Source organism: Accipiter gentilis, chromosome 24 (genome assembly GCF_929443795.1).
Source record: "Accipiter gentilis chromosome 24, bAccGen1.1, whole genome shotgun sequence".
NCBI classification, from domain to species: domain Eukaryota; kingdom Metazoa; phylum Chordata; class Aves; order Accipitriformes; family Accipitridae; genus Astur; species Astur gentilis.
This window is the reverse complement of record NC_064903.1, coordinates 1199928-1216254: the sequence shown is the minus strand read 5'-3', so window position 1 is coordinate 1216254 and position 16327 is coordinate 1199928. Positions and strand designations below refer to the sequence as shown.

Below are 16327 nucleotides of genomic sequence, written 5' to 3'. Positions count from 1 at the left end.
AGGCTGTATTAGCTATGAAGAAGGGGTAACCGCAAAGAGATACAGCTCTTACTAATGGGGCATTGCAAGTCTAACTCAATTCAACAGTCTCCAGAATGAGACACAATGCTTACAATCAGTCAAAACAGACTACAGAAAAGTTTCCATTATTTTAAACAGCAAAGAACATTTCCCTCACTTATCTTGACAATCTCATCTTTCTGGAGAGAATATGGACTTTGGAGGCAGTACACTGGTTTGTTAATGTACTGATAGGCTACCCAGGGAAGTGGTTGAGTCGCCATCCCTGGAGGTATTCAAAAAGCGAGTAGACAGGGTACTCCAGAACATGGTTTAGTGGGCATGGATGATGGCTGGACTTGATCCTGAAGGTCTTTTCCAACCTAAATGATTCTATGACTCTATGACAGAATGAATTTGGAAGGGATTTTAGCACAGAAATAAAAAGTATTACTGTATTTTTCTAGAATGGTAGAGTGTCAGGTGGAGAGCCTAGACTGCCCAGGGCAGATGTAACCAGCACAGCAAATGCCAGCTTGACTGGAAACACACACTCTGCCAGCCACACAAGAGTCTGTGAACACCAACTCCGAGTTCTCTGTCCTCCGTGAAACAAACCTCTTAAAACCCTACGGATGCAGAACAGGGGCTCCCTTGGCTCAGGTGTTTCAGCTCTAATGACTAACAGTGAAAAAAGTACTGATGAAAGTCAAGCACACCATCCAATTAACAAGCAATTGAGAGCAACTGCAAATTTTTGTAGGACCCTTAAGCATTATCTACAGAATTAGCTGGACATTTATCCAGGTAAGATGAGGATAGACTCTGATTGTATCTCATCCCAATATTTTGTAGAGGTTTGCAGTACCCAAGGTAACAAAGCATTGCTATCTTTACTATCAGGACTTGCTTTCATGTATTTAAGCAGAAATGCAGTAGCAGCAGCAGAAGAGGCAAACTGACACAACATTAGCAAAATCTTCCAATGGCAACAAAGCCTATCTTTATAACTATAAAAAAGCCATTACATCTCTGTCCCAGAATTTTAAGCTGCCATCTGAGACAGAAATAAACCTACCGGAAAGATAAAGCGCCTTGTCCACCATGAACTCCTCAGCAAAGCGGATATGACAGAAATTCTTCTTACTCTTTCGAATAGCTATGACTTCCCCACACTGTTCAAATACTTCCATAATGATCTGCTCAGTTCCGTTTTCCGGCAGTCCTCCAACAAACACCGTCTTACACCCTGGGGGCCTCTCTCTTGTTGCTGGAGGGGGAAGATCTGAAGAGAGCAAGAGAGAAAAAGCAGACCAGGTTAGTTTTTGGTTTGTCAGCACACGTTCCTTTCATCTACCCACCTCTCCCAAGAGATGACCTTACCTTCCTGGCTTCCTCCAAACCTACACCTAGCTATGCTGCATTTGACTTCACCAAGCAGTAGATCTATAGCACTGCTAAAGTGCTATATGAGAATAAGCACATTTACCAGCCTGTTTCCAAACAAAAGATCTCAGCCTGAAGCTCTCCAAACACTCTCCCTAGCACAAGCAAAGGCTCACTGAGTTCCTGTCATAGAACATGAGCAGCACCAGGACCTCAAAACTTTATCATGGGAGGTGCTATACAAGCACAGCTTAAAGGACTGTCCTTATGTAAAGAATACGTAGAAAACATGTACAGAGGATCCTAAAGGGCAAAAACCTATACAGCAGTCTGTAAAGGGTACAAGAGTATTAATGTTAAGGGAAGATCATGAACCAAATTTAGACTAAAAAGATATTACAGAAGGAAGAAATGAAGGAAATGGGTATAGCCAAGAGGTGTAGAAGGAATTAATGGGGGTTTTTTTACCTGTACGGCTAAAATGAACAACAGAACATAAAAGCAGGCTGAAAGTTAAGTCTAATTTGCCAGAAGCAGGTTGCTGAGTATGCTCGTTTATCCACCTGTAACACTGCAGCACACAAAAGAGACTATGTGAAATTGCTGTGACTTGGAGAAGTGTTTCTCCAGCACCTAACTCTTCTCCACACTCAAGTGTCCACCTGGCAAGTGCAGTAAGACCCTCCCAACTCAGCACGTGAAGGCTGAGAAGGATTATGCACTTGTTACCTGGTGTTTCTTAACATCTGGAAAATCCTAAATGAATTTCAGTGCTGAGATCCATCACCCTGGTTAAGCTCACAGAATTACACTACTTACATATTTATTTATCAAAATAGTTGTATTACATTCTTTTAATTCTTTGGCATATTTTCAGCAAAGTTCTTCCAAAAACAATTATTAGGATTATTTTCTTTTTGTTTGGCAGTGGCTCCTTTAGGGTTCCACATTGAGCCTGACCACTGACTTGCCACAGCCTTATGAAACAACATCCTTAACCTTTTCTGTAAACCTCAGTCCTTCTGCTCCAACAGTTCCTTTTAATGTCCTACTCTTACTTCACAAGAACAGAAGCTGCAAGGCAGTGCCAGCCAGGAGCTTGTGCAGTCCAGTACCAGCTTGTAGCAAGGGCCTCCAGGAAGGACTCATAAGCTTTACAAGATGCTGAGGTTCCCCTCTCAGGACAACACTGACCACAACTGCTAGGTTTTCCCTGAAAACCTGAAATCCAAGTTTAATCCTCTTTACAGTACACCTTCATAACCTTATTAAACATTCCCTCCATCTACTTTGCTATCAATATCAACTTTTCTTGGAAACTTCCTAAATTACCAGCCCTGATCACATTTCAACAGCAATCTCCACAGTCTAACATTTGTAATGAACACAGTTTTGCACGGACCATATCTCAGATGGAAAGATGTACGTTAGGTCTGTCATAAAATACATGAAACATAAGATAATAGCTGTAATGGAGGGTGCTGAACCTATACCACCTGCATTTTGGAAAAAAAAAAAAAGTTTTTAAGTTAAAGGCTTGTCAAGCACTGGAAGAGGCTGCCCAGGGAAGTGGTTGAATCATCATCCCTGGAAGTATTTAAAAAGACATGTAGATGTGGTGCTTGGGGACATGGTAGACAGGGTACTTCAGGACATGGTTTAATGGGCATGGCTGATGGTTGGACTCGATGATCTGGAAGGTCTTTTCCAACCTAAATGATTCTATGATTCTATAAGTCTTTAGCAAAATAATGGGAATCGGAGTTCTTTTAAAATTTTCTGCTAGACTGTCTCAGAGGAAGAGAAATTCCCCCCCGGCTCTGGGAAAATATCCCTGACAGATATTTGCCAGGAATTAACATTTCAGACTGCATCCATCCACAAGGCCACACTAAAGGAGGGATTGAAGCAGCAGGAGAACCAGAAGAGGACAGAAGTCCCACATAGCCAAGAACAGAAATGTATGGCTCTGGATGAAGCCAAGAGCCAGTTTGTTACAAGAAGGGGAGGGAAAGATCTTCAAAGCAGATAAACCATCACTGTAAGCAATCTGCAGCACCAAGAAATGCTAGCAGTCCTGATGGATGAGAATGGGAGAGTATGGAGAATACAAACACAGGAGAAGGGGAGCAGGAGGAGACATGCATGCAGGAGCACCCCGGTGGGAGTTCAGTCTACACCATGTATGCAGACCTTAGGTTGAAAAACCACTGTGAGTGTGGGTAGAAGAAATCTGGGAGGAACATGTACCTCAAAAGCAGTGTCTGAGTGTTTCCGTGATGGTTACTTGTTTGCCAGCATGAAGAGAGTACACTATTTTGTTACATGTTCAGAGGCCAGAAAGGGATTAACAGTGCATCTTCCTTCTATCACAGTGTTCAAAATTCTTGAACTGGCTTGTCAACAAGTATTTAATGTAAAAAAAAAACCACAATAAAAAAAAAAAACCAAAACCAGACACACACAAAAAACCCAATCCAATCCAATCCAAAAGTGTTTCCAGGACAGCAAGATAGGTTTTCTTCTGGGGATGGTGAACTAAAAGATAAATCATCAGACTGGGCTTTGCAACAGTTTTATTTAAAATGCTGGGCACAGGAGCACCACAGACTCCCACTGCTGGGAGCCCATCAGGCTCGGGTGCCATCTGCTGGTACCTTCTTATGAATTATATATAGACACGCAGTCACAAACATCTCCTGCAACTTCTCTGGATAATGAAAGCATCTTATTTCCAGTGAAGAGCACTGCTTCTGAAAAAATTAAGTCCTTGTTTTTCCATCAGTAATTTCAAGATCTGTACCGTGCTGACACAGACCCACAGACTTCTGCAGGGCCCCAATGGTATGGCTGGGCTGTGCAGGCGCTGCAGGGAGAAACATGCCTGAGACTGCACTTACGCTCCTACCTTCCCCAGTTTGTAATTTCTGTCAATTTTATACTGGAGAATTCATCATTAATGCTTTACAGGGTGGAATGCTCCTCATCTGGCAGTAAACACAGCTCATAGAATCTGACGACTACTTCTTCTCTGAAGATAAAAAGCAAAGTTTGCAGGAAGAGTAGTGCAGAGTAGTCTCAGAAACACCAAAACCAGGGGAGCACTTACTGCCAAGCTGCATGCATTAACCTGCTGCTGCCAGGCTCTGCCATGGCCTGGTACCCACTGCAGAGCGCAGAAGAGGGGACCATGACTCTGTGCAGCTCCTGTTGACCACAGTAAGTGTGAACCAAGTCAGGGGTGCCCTGCTCCATTCTCCAGGGGACAAACAGGCCATTAAGAGCTGTTAATTCATTTCCCAAGCCTCCTTGCAAGTAAGCATCTTGTACTGAGAAATCCAGTCTCATGACAAGCACAGTGAGGCAGATGTGTTAGTCGGTGTTGAGTATCTCATTTTCTTCATACAGAAAACTGAGACACTTGCCCTCTCCCCCAGTACCAGCACCTCCTCCTTCTCAAATCAGTCAGTCTAGGGGAGTGATGAATAAAGTGAGATGAGCCCACATCACACTGATACTGATAACACTGATACAGTGATAACACTGTACTAGAGCTACAGCCTCTGTTCCCACTAAGTTGGCTATGAAACCAGTCCCTGCAGCTTGAGGACATCAATTTTGCAGACATGAGCTTTGCCGACAGCACATATGGGCTCCTGCAAGCCTGTAAACTACTAAATCTTGATTTTGCCAAGAATTATGTCCTTTCTTAACCTTCAACAGCCTCCCACTGCCACTGGCCTGCTCAGAGTAGTATACAGCACTACAGTGCCACAGCCCAACACTCTGCTCTAAGGGTAACATGTTGGGTCACAGGCCCCTTGGTTTTCCAAGTCAAACACAGTTACTTACCATACTGCAAACAGCTGTGTAACAAGGGGCAAGCAAGGCCCCAGCTAGTCTGGAGATCACATCAAAATAAACTATCCCCATGGAGTTCATATGTCCTTCCCACTGGGGAGGCAGACCTGATCACTGCTGCAATTAATACAATTACTGGGTTAACGCACAGATTTGCCCAATGTGCCCTTCACAAGCACAGCCTTGTCCAGCCAGCCTCCCAGGTGGACAACATGAAACACAGCAAACCTTGCCCTATGTATAACAGGATACTGAAGGTCCCTCCTAAATCTGTAAAGCACAAAGACCCAGGGAAGCCTGGCTGGTCAGCCCTGGCAGCGTTGCCCAGGTATGGTGTGGACCCAATACCCAACTCGTGGCAAGCTGCATATCATCCACTCTGAGAGCAGCTTGCATAGTTCATATTCTTCATGATATGTACAGCAGAGGAAAGCATCTTAAAGTCTACAAGTAGGAAAGCAAGCTAAACAAGAGAAATGTTAATTAAGAAAGCTTGAAGAAGCAGGAAGAAAGTGGTCTATTGCGTTATGATATCCTCCCTCATGCAATATCTGACTTAACAGGAAAAACTGCTGAGCATAAGGGATTGCATCCTGGGCCACACAGAGATAGGTCACTAGAATACATGGTAAGAGACAGAACTGCACTTCATTTTTACAAAAAGGTGTGCTCTGAAGTTGCTTTCTAGCAAAGGCTGTAAGCCCACTCTCCCCAAAGCAGCATCAGGTCTCATCATCAGTGATATTTGGTAAAATACTGACAAGTTCAAGGCTACAGCCTGGCTGGCTGCTGGAATAAAAATATTGATCAGCCTTAAGGTGAAGCAGATTGTCTCATGGCCACAACAGTTTGTTACTAATTACCAGACCAGGAACCAGCTTCACGCCATCATTTAGCATATCAACTAAACTCTGTACTGCAGCTGCACACACTTTAGACTTACCTGCTCAAGCTACACCCGCTCACACAGATCCATACTACCTGTGAAAGACATGTCCACATAGATATCTATGTAATTTAGACTATACCCGAGATAATTGTCTAGGTTTCTTTTATGGCCAAGGGATGAAAATGGGCTCCTTCAGAAGCACTGCTTTATCTTGTAGGTAGATGTCTAGACTAGATGAATTGTAACCAAATACCGACCTTACTCCTTCAACTGTAAAGAGAGTCTAGAAGATTAATCCAGGTAGTAAACATTTATGCTGATGTGGAACACACTTCAGCTAATTTTAGATACCTTCAACATAGGTTTCCCCACAAGCGAGTCACTCTGTGCTCCCCTTTCCATGGGAAAGCTGGGCAGCAGAGCCTGGGGACATTCATCTTCCTCAAAAGCAGACAAAAACATTTGCTTATACAAACTGCCCCAAACTCCACCAGTTGCTCTCCAGTGATGCCAAAGGGGCTGCAGGCTCTACATAGAAAGGTCCATGGTGAGGACAGCCTAAAAATAAAGGTAAGAGTAGGTTCACCTGGACCGTCTCAAGTTCCTTCTGAGCGGCCATTCCTGGCAGTAAAATTTGTCAGGATTATCCTGACAAAAGTAATGACAAATTTGGTATGGGCAAAATCATTTCTGCCATGCAAGTATGTCACTCGGGAGAAAACACAAGCAGTTGAGTGTCAACACGGGATGCTTGAAGAGTCAAAAGGATGAAGAATGATTAACTAGGGATGAGAAGCTGAACTGATGCTGAGGGATAAGGCTTCTTGTCCAAACGGGCTGCACAGTTAAAATCCTTAACAGCAAAACTAGCATTAGCATTTATGCTTCCTTCTTTTTGATCTCTGGAAAATAAGGAAATATTCCTCTAGCTTCCTGAGACAGTCACTGAGGTCTGCCATCACCTGTTATCCGGACTCTCAGGTTGGAAAGACAGAGGTCATAAACAGGTCTTCACACTAATACACACATACCAGAACACGGCAGAACAAAACTAGTGTCGTTCCAACACCCTCCCAGAGGCATATGGGACTGTGACAATGGGATAAGGCCAAGGTTTCACCAAGCACTCAGGAGGTATTACCATCAGGGCTGGCACTGATGAACCACTACTGTTTATTTCTGCAGTTGCCACTGTGGGCCAAATGTATTAGTGCTCTGAGAGGAGAGAGAGAGAGAGAGACTGAACCCTTCCAGTCCCAGCTGCTTTCCTTGGGGGTTGCCCTTGAAAAGGCAATATTTAATACTGATTTTCTTGCCCCCTTTCATAGAATGAACAATGGTAAGAGATTCCTAAGCACTCTCCGCCTGGACAGCCTACCACCTCCAGGGCTGCAGCTGGAGCAGGGCAATGAGTCAGAAGGCAAAGCACTGCCCTCTAAAACAGAGGTTTTAGCAGCTTGCCAAGAACAAGCAACCTGTAGACAAGAAGCAACCATTTTTTGAAAGTAACTGACCAAATTTAAGATGGTTTTTACATGGCAACCTTGACCTCAGCTTTTCCACAAAGGCAGACTTGACCTCAAGAGAAGTTCAGCGCTGTGTCTGGCCAGGATTAGGGAGGTGAGAAATTCAGAAAATGCCAAGCTGTGCAAGAGGAGAAAAACAGAGAAACAACTGCACTTGCTTCAGTTAGAATCCTAAATGAGAGTACTTAAACCTGTTAAAGTAAGACATGAAACAAAATCATTGTTGGAAGAAAAATGGGCAAGCTCCAAATGAAGTGAAGCAAGGGTACCTGCAGGAAGGACTGAAATTAGTGGTACAGCTTTGTGGTTCAGTTGTGAGGTAGCAAAAAAAGAATACCATGGATAAAATCAGAAATTACTTGGACCACAGAGTGCTTATGGAGAAGATTTGCATAACACTAGAAAATTTAAAATATTTTTTAATATTCTAAAAAATTTATATTCTATGATTGATAGAATATTCTATAATTAATATTCTGTGAAGAACTCTGTGACTATGACACCAAGTTTCTCAGGTAAAAGCTGAATAACAGATGTATTGATAATGATATTGAAAATGACAAGTCAATACATTTCATCAGGTAGTTCTTGAGCCAATAAGTGACACTTGAAATCCACGGGGCAGTAATTTATAAGTATTAAGGATGTTACAGAACAGCTAGCGCTAAAACAAATAATCTTGATGGAGCAACCACAAGCTGATCCACTTTAATTGAAATGAAAAGCTAAAAAAGCAATGTTTTTACTGCATGTTTTGTAACTGAAGAGGCTTTTATTTCATAGCAGCAATTTTAAGAAATTAAAGGAACTGGTCTGAAAAATTCTAAGGACTTGAATGTAATCAAAGCTTCCAATAAATAAACTGGAACCTGTATGTCAAAGAAAGAAAGAAAGAAAAAAAAAAAATCCTTTCCCTGCAAGCCTAACTGGATCAGTAACCACTCCAAAACAGACTTCAGAAATACACAAACAGAGTCTGCAAGAAACAGGAAAGGAATTGATTACCATAGATATGTACAAGTTTGAAGCAGAGAGAGTGAGGGCAAAGTAAGATTTGACCAAAAAAAAAAAAGTAATCAAGACAATCTAGAATCTTTTAATGGAAATTAATACAAGTACCAAGAAGTCCCTCAGCCAGAAAAACTCCAAACTCTAAAACAAAGAAATGGAACAGACTGGATGCTAAATAAGTAACCGATGTCTCTCTGTTCTAACAGCAATGGCTAAAGATATCCTCCAAAGCCAAGAAGTGAGATCTCCTACTTATCTCCATCACATCTACATTTTGTTGGTTATTTCATCTCCTTCATCTTTCCCTGCACAAACCCAGCCAACTGACAGGTAACGATGTTTCCCCCGCCCCCGCTCTGTTTCTTACAATAAAAGTGAGGGGAAAGGGTCAGTCAGCTAGTTTGAAGGGGATCCTTGTTTCTTGCTATAGCCCGATAAGCCCTGACTGCCTGTTTCTTAAAGTCTTCTGTCTTATTTCCAACTGCCTCTGCTCTCCTTCCACCACATTCTGCAAAACCCAGAGCACTCTCGTCTCTCAGTATGGATCACGCTGGCTGATCCAATCCCCTTACCTCCAAGAGCTCGCTGTCTTTGAAACCTTAGATAATACATGCAAGAATCATGCCATGAAAATTAGAGTTCAAATATCCAGAGACTGGAATGTTTTCTTCCCCAGTCCTTATCAATCCAGCAATGGAAAAGGTTATTTACAGAAATGGTAAACATTCAGTGACATGAACAGGCTTTTCCTATTGCTCCATCACCTGCTTGAGCTCACCCCAGAGCTGCTATGTCCAGGCAATGTAATGTTTCTTCTTTCATATATATATTTTTTTTAATATATATATATATATACACACACACAGAGGTATTCTTATATAGACAGAAACAGGACAAAACATAGACAGTTACGTGGATTAGGTGGGAAGAGAGTGCAGCTTTTGCAGTGAATGATCTCCTTCACAGCAGGCATGTCCGGAGGGATGGGAGGTGGGACTATCCCCAAGCCTGGCATCATGGGGTTGATCGGAGGGATTCCAGTCATCATCCCAAGAGCAGGATCAAAATCTAAATGAGGGAGAGAATAAGGGACTCAGGTAGTGTTTTGGACATATACAGTAACTGTTTATTCCAACAGCAAATGGAGTACTCTCCCCACATGTGCCAGTGAAAATTAGCTGAATAAACAGCAATAGAGAGGGAACACTGTAACACAATGCACCAGGATTTTAGATTTGTGCCCTTAAACCAACTTCTTAAAAACTGTTTCGTTGTTGATTGCCTCAGCCAAACAGATATTCTCTGTTCAAATAAACTACATCTTTTTCCACTCTGTAGACACCATCTCCCATCTAGTGTCAAAACCTTCCCCAGTAAGTATTATATTATCCATATAGAGATGACATATGGAAACAGTGTAAAACCTAACCCAGTCCAGTTTCACTAAGTAGTTTAGCAGTGCAGACAGCTTGTGACCCAGGGCTTAGGGCATCACCTTGCAAACTAGACAAGTGTACCAATTTCAGCAGCTAAGAACATGCCAGAATAATTCTGGGTAAAACACACACAAGCATTTAAGGAAATACCTTACTGCATGTCTTACCCTGCTTAAGTTGTTTCTAGGCTTTGGCTAGCACTCTGACTATATCTAAGTAGCATTTTACTTTGATTTTGCTCTTAGATTTGCCTCCAACACCAAATAAAACTGAACAGAGCTGTCAAAGGAGATGTATTTTATCTGTTCAGAAGTTGCGAACCCTGGGGAAGCAATACCTATAGGCAGCCAAAATGGAAACAGTACACCTGGATGCCTTATGGAGAAGACTCATGAGTCTGAGAATGTCAGCAGCTAAGCTGTAAGGACAACCAGTACCAGCAGGGCCAGATGGTACTATCAGGGTGAGATCTCAGGAAGAACTCCCTCCTGCAAGTGCATGACATTTTCTCTACCCTCTACCACCACTACTCTCTTTGCAGCAGAAGCTCTGAAGACACAGACAATCCCAAAAAAACCACAGGGCACTACCACAGAATATGCAATCCCGAGCACTACAGAGCCTTTGAATCTGGCTGCCTGTTTGAGATGTAGATGGATAAAATTAATTTTCCAGGGCACAGACAAAAGTTACAAATAGGCAGAACTCAGTGGTGCACAAGCAGCATTTTCCTTTGATCCTAGGCTGGCATCATTTCAGATGCTATTCATTTCCCTAAGGCAGGCAAACATTTTTGTATTCCTCTCTTCACAACCACTACTTACAGTAATCCAGATGCAAGACAACTTTTAGTGTCCAGATTGCATGTTTGATTTTGGTAGCTGAATTTTGTTTTCCTTTGCATTTTGAAATACTTTACCTGGGGCTACATTCCTACAAAATTTATGTATGTTGTTTGGCTTGCCCAATTTGGATTTCCTTGTACTTGGTGTAAGTGTTGCTGTTCATCTTACATCACACATGAACAGTCACAGTAAAAACACAGATCTAAGGCAAATCCTCTGCCACGAAACAGGCATTTCAGAGGAAGGCACAAGAAATCTTCTTGTGGCTAACTGTGAAATATGGATGTAGGGATACATGTGAATTGTATCCTTATCCATGGCCAGATAGCTGATGCTGAAACACACTGCATACACGTTTCCAGAGGAAATGGGCTGTAAGGAACGACAAGGGTTGGCCTGAATGATCAAGGCTATACCTGTACAACTGCTACCTCAGGGCACAAAGGTCTTTGAGCTGGGGCTTGGATCACAGGCTTGGACCAGGGAAGGGAGGGTGGGGAGAGGCTACACCATCCCAGACCTCTGCAGTTTAAATTCACATATTGCTAAATTGAAGTTTGCAATGAAGGTCACCTTGTGGATGGCTGTGATCTTCAGTGACAAAACTCACTGAAGATGCAAGGCAGCTGGAGAAAAATTGCAGGACTTAGTCTGGAAAATGCAGAGACCATTCAAAATATTCATGTGTTAGAGTCCAAGATCCCATTTGTCTTCCCAGCACAACTTGATGTAGGTAAACCCACGAGATCTAGAGTATGACATTAGTGCTGGCAGCAAAAGGGGCAAAACAAGGTGTGTTTCAGCCACCTCCCCACCACCCTTGGCAGGGTGGTGGCTGTTCTTCCCAGCCCTACAGCCAGAGGTGCCAGGGGTCATGCTGGGCTACCTGCCACATGTCAAGGACAGGCAAGTGAACCCCCTGCTACAACTTTTGCAAGGCTCTAAATTCAGTCCCTTCACATTTTATAATTCTTCATGCCAATGAAAGCAGTCTCACTTTGTCCTGGTAATTTGTTACTGCCTCAAGGTTAGCTGACAGCAATAGGTATGGATACCAATTAGAGAAAATCCTTAATGCAGGACAGAGCTTGAGGAATCCAAGGGAGGAGAAAGCCAAGATGGGTGTTTCTCTGACAAAGCAAGACTTACAGCTTTTTAAAAGCGTGAATGGATACAAGTACCAGAAGCAAAAGAACTGGCAGGGTAATGAACTATCACAGTATAATGAAAGGTAGAAAGTGTATATGCAAGGGCAAACAGTGGTCTTTGGATTTGTGGTAAGCCCCACTGTTTATTGCTCAACAAGCAATGTGCAAGACAACTTGCCACCTTGTATAGAGATCTGCTGCTTCTGTTAAGAAGCTGAGCCCATGGCTACAGGACAACATCCGAGAGGCTTAAGAAGCAGATTCAGAAGAGCCAGTCTCCATTTTTAACAGGAAAAAAAAAGAAAAAAGTCCTCAAGGACTCAAAAGAGTTCAGAAACATCAGACCTGGCACATACTTTTTGGTGAAAACTGTGATAAAGAAAGCAAGCTTCCCCTGTTCTTACAACAGGGAATGGGAGACTGGCTTCAAACTTGTGTGCTCTCCTAGAACAGACTTCTATTGATTTTTACTTGACAGAAGCATGTGAGCAGGAAAATGACATGAAAACACCACCCCTACAGCAAAGACAAAAGTGAAACAAGGCCTAGGGGACAGAAGAGTACAGACTGCATGCAAAACTTATGGCAAGTTAAGTGATGCTGTTAGTTAAATATAGTATCAGCTGCACAGCAAACTACCTGCTCTAGGCCACAAGAGCAGAAATAGGATTGTAGAGTGGTGCCAACACAGATATTCCCTCCCCAGGTGAGTAGGCAATTATTCAGGTAGGAGACAGCATCCTTCTCAAGTGCTTAATGTAGTAAAGCACTGAAACAGTAATTTCATGTCAGGATTTTGATGCACAGGCATCCTGCACTGCTGAGAAACCAGGTACAGCACAGCTCTGTTCCCACAGGAGCTCTTTAACAAATCCTGGACTGACCCATGCACTTGTACTCTGGACTACAAGGTGGTAATTTCTGGAGCAGAACCCTCCATTAATTTCTGCCACATCCATTTTGCTGCCCTATTGCTTTCCTCTTCATCTCCCTCCTATCCTTTCTCTTAAACAGTTCCCGTTCTTCTTAGAATAATGTGTTACTTGATATCACTGGTTTCCTGACCTCTCTGCGGGACCCTCCTCCTGCTGGTCTGCTGCGGACTATCTAGAGGTACCCCACAATAACCATTGTTTGCATCAAAACCCATGTATTCTCATTTCCTCTGAAATCGGTTTTAAAACAGTGGTCTCTAAATAAATCACTTGCAGACATTAATGCATTTCAAACACAGCTTATTAATGTTTTTTGTTCGTGGTAGGCATTTATCTACCTCAACTGAAATAGGTTCTTCCCAAAGACATGTTTGAAAGCAAAGGTGGGCACAGTCTGGATAAGCTCACGTACCAGGCAGGAGGGGCTGTCCTGTCATCCCCATGGGAGCCATCCCTAGATTGTTCATTGCAGTGGCCCAGGCAGTTGGGTCTGACATTGGCAAGCCCATCGGAATGGAGTCGAGGCTTAGTTTTCTGCCACCATCTGCTGAGATGAAAAAAAGTGATTAACAGCTTAGTGCATATCTTAACTTTTCTGCAGGGCATACGCTGCCCAGCAAGGCTCTGCAGTGTCAGCATCCAAAAACAGATTTGAACCTAACACATAGGAAAGAGCCAAATGGAAAAAAAAAAAACAACAACAAAAAAACCCCAAACAAACCAACAGTGCTGTCCCTCTCGAGCAGACATTTTATAGAAGCAAGGTCTATGAAAACACTGCCTTCCAAGAGCATCTAAATTATGGTTTATCCGCTACAATCAATAGCTCCAAGGGGCCTTAAAGGAACACTGATTAAAGGTAAGGGCTACACTTTGATTCCTCCCAAGAGACTTATGAACAAAGGACAAACATTCAGCAGGTATAAGTTGTCATAATTGCACTGAATATAACAGAGATGGCCAGTCTGTTCCAGCAGAGAGTACTTCCACTGCCATCTGAAGACATTTCTCTTCCATGCTAAAAGGGGAAATGAAGCAAAGAACAATGTCATGCTGCTGACAGCAGCAGTACCAGTGTTACTTACTCAAGGTCTAGCAAAGTTATCTGGTAATCCAGGTAGAACCATTAACATTATACCAACATATGGCTTAATTAAGCATTCAAATCTTCTTCTGCGATTTAGCTGGGTCAACCATGCCTTTAGCTGCTTACTTTCATGTACCACTAAGATATATGCTTGTTCTTTTTGTTTGCACAGGTTTTAACTAGAGGTGCCCAAATGCAAAAATATCTGATTTCAAAAAGGAAAAAAAAAAAAAAAATGCTTAGCCCAAGGTTAACTCTGCACAGGGGGAAAAATAAATAATAATAAAAAACCCAAACAAACAAACAAAAACCAACCAAACCAGTGCCCAGGGCATTTCTCTGCTGGGAAGAAAAGGTAGAGCTTGAGATAATTGCCCAAATCAGAGCAGGAACACCAAACCTGGCCATCTGCAGTCAGATTAGTCTCACATGCCATCTCCCTGATGAAGCTTTCATAAAATGAATGCTTGTTTGAAAAAAATCTGGCTTCAACAACTGGGGAGGGGAGAATATCAACAGTGTTACTGACAGAAGCTATATGAAAAACTTCCCAGCTCTAACCTGAAACTCAGCAGAGTTGATATTCCCCCATCTTATACAACCCAGTGCACAGACGCCCAAAGCTCTCCAGAACACACCAGCAGGAGGAAATTTATTGACCATTTATCTCACCCTGTGATTTAATGATTCAGAATTTCCATTTCCCACCCCATTCAACCACTCCCTTCTTGGCTTCAGAGAGGGGACAAGAGATCAGTTCACCTCCCTGAAATGCCACCTCTATGCCCCTGGTGAGAAGTCTCCCTCTGCAATGGCCACCCATCTTCTGGTAACCACCCAACCCATGTATCACTTGGGCCATCTCCAAAATCCTCATCTCCTACGCTCAACTTAAACGAAGCACTGCCAAGGTTGAACACCTAGCCTTGGCCTCGTCTTTCCTTTCTGTCACTGCCAGTCCCACCACCCTTTGCAGTACAAACAAATCACCCATTTCACTTTTTACATTAGCCAAGCTCTAAGCACTAGCCAAATGCCTACAGTGGAGTTAACATATGTACAAAATACCACCTGCACGCCTCTATTTCTTCCTTATCTAGCAGATATTATTGATTGGTGGAAAACAGGACATCCTTTGAAATAACTCAGACCTGATGTTCAATAGTCAGCAGACTTAGTCAAGTTGAATATTAATTAAAGTAGCATCAATAGAACAACACACTCCACCCCCAAAAAAGGAAAATTCAGCGCTCTAGCTGTCAATGATGAAACAATTTCAAGCATGGGTTTTGGAATAAGACTGACTATTCTAGGTTTGTAGCAATGTGTTGCAATATAGTTAGATGGCAACAGGACAGGCAGGCTCTACAGTACATCACAGCCTGTGAGTGAAGGAAATAGGTACTTAATTACAGTATTTGATCACCAATTAGAGGCAGTAACACTATTGCAAACTCAACTGATCACACTAACTTGCATTTTATTATGACAACATGCTCACCCACTGCTTTTTAAGTGGGAAAAACATGCACAAGAACATCCATTTTACCTCAGCATAAGAACACTAACATTTATTCCTTTCATACTTGTACAAATCTCTAATTACCCAAAAAGAAACACTCAGGCTGTCATGCCTCTAAGCGACCCCTGACGTTCAATAGCTCTTGGTACAGAACAGGGAGATCACAACTTTGTAGCTCATTACATTACACATTGCAAAACTGAAGTCACAGTTACGTCTTGTTCCACAGTTGGACAAAATCTCTATAGAGATGAGAGCGCTATCTCCTTGCTGACTGCATCACAGAGACAACAGGATCTCAGAAAAGGAAAAGGAGTCCTGCTTTGGCTGCAAGCAGATATCTTAGGGAAATTCACCGTAGTTGATTAGTTGAATCAAGAAATGAGGATGTAGAAGGGTGAACACAGCAGACATTTGTAACCAAAAAGGGCTTATCAGAGATAATCTAGAGAGAAAAATAGAGAGCAGCTGCAAAAAAGAGCATTTTCTCAAGGGATTATAAAGGAGAGAGTTTGCTCCAACACAAATGAGAAGAAGAAGGAGAGGGAGGGAGAAGGAGACGCATTAGAAGGACAGGATAAGCCCTCGGTCAAGAGGCTAAGCTCCACACTCCCAGTGGAACTCTCCTGTGCTCTCACTATCAGCATCTCAAAACCATCCCTGAACAGTGCTGGACTATTA

General features: G+C 42.6%; 1 protein-coding gene across 4 annotated transcripts in view; it reads right to left on the bottom strand.

The window, feature by feature from the left end:
• ENOX2 (ecto-NOX disulfide-thiol exchanger 2) overlaps positions 1–16327 on the bottom strand; it is a 57624-nt gene that overhangs the window by 25264 nt on the left and 16033 nt on the right. For 3 of the 4 annotated variants that reach the window (XR_007509535.1, XM_049828262.1, XM_049828260.1), the window contains 3 exons: positions 13450–13584; positions 9586–9741; positions 1079–1285 (listed from right to left, as the gene is read on the bottom strand). Coding sequence is in view for 3 of the 4 variants with exons in the window: in XM_049828262.1 (XP_049684219.1) it covers positions 1079–1285; positions 9586–9741; positions 13450–13546 (460 nt within the window). In the remaining variant the exon portion in view is untranslated. The remainder of the gene's footprint in view (positions 1–1078; positions 1286–9585; positions 9742–13449; positions 13585–16327) is intronic. The other variant, XM_049828261.1, reaches the window with a different exon arrangement.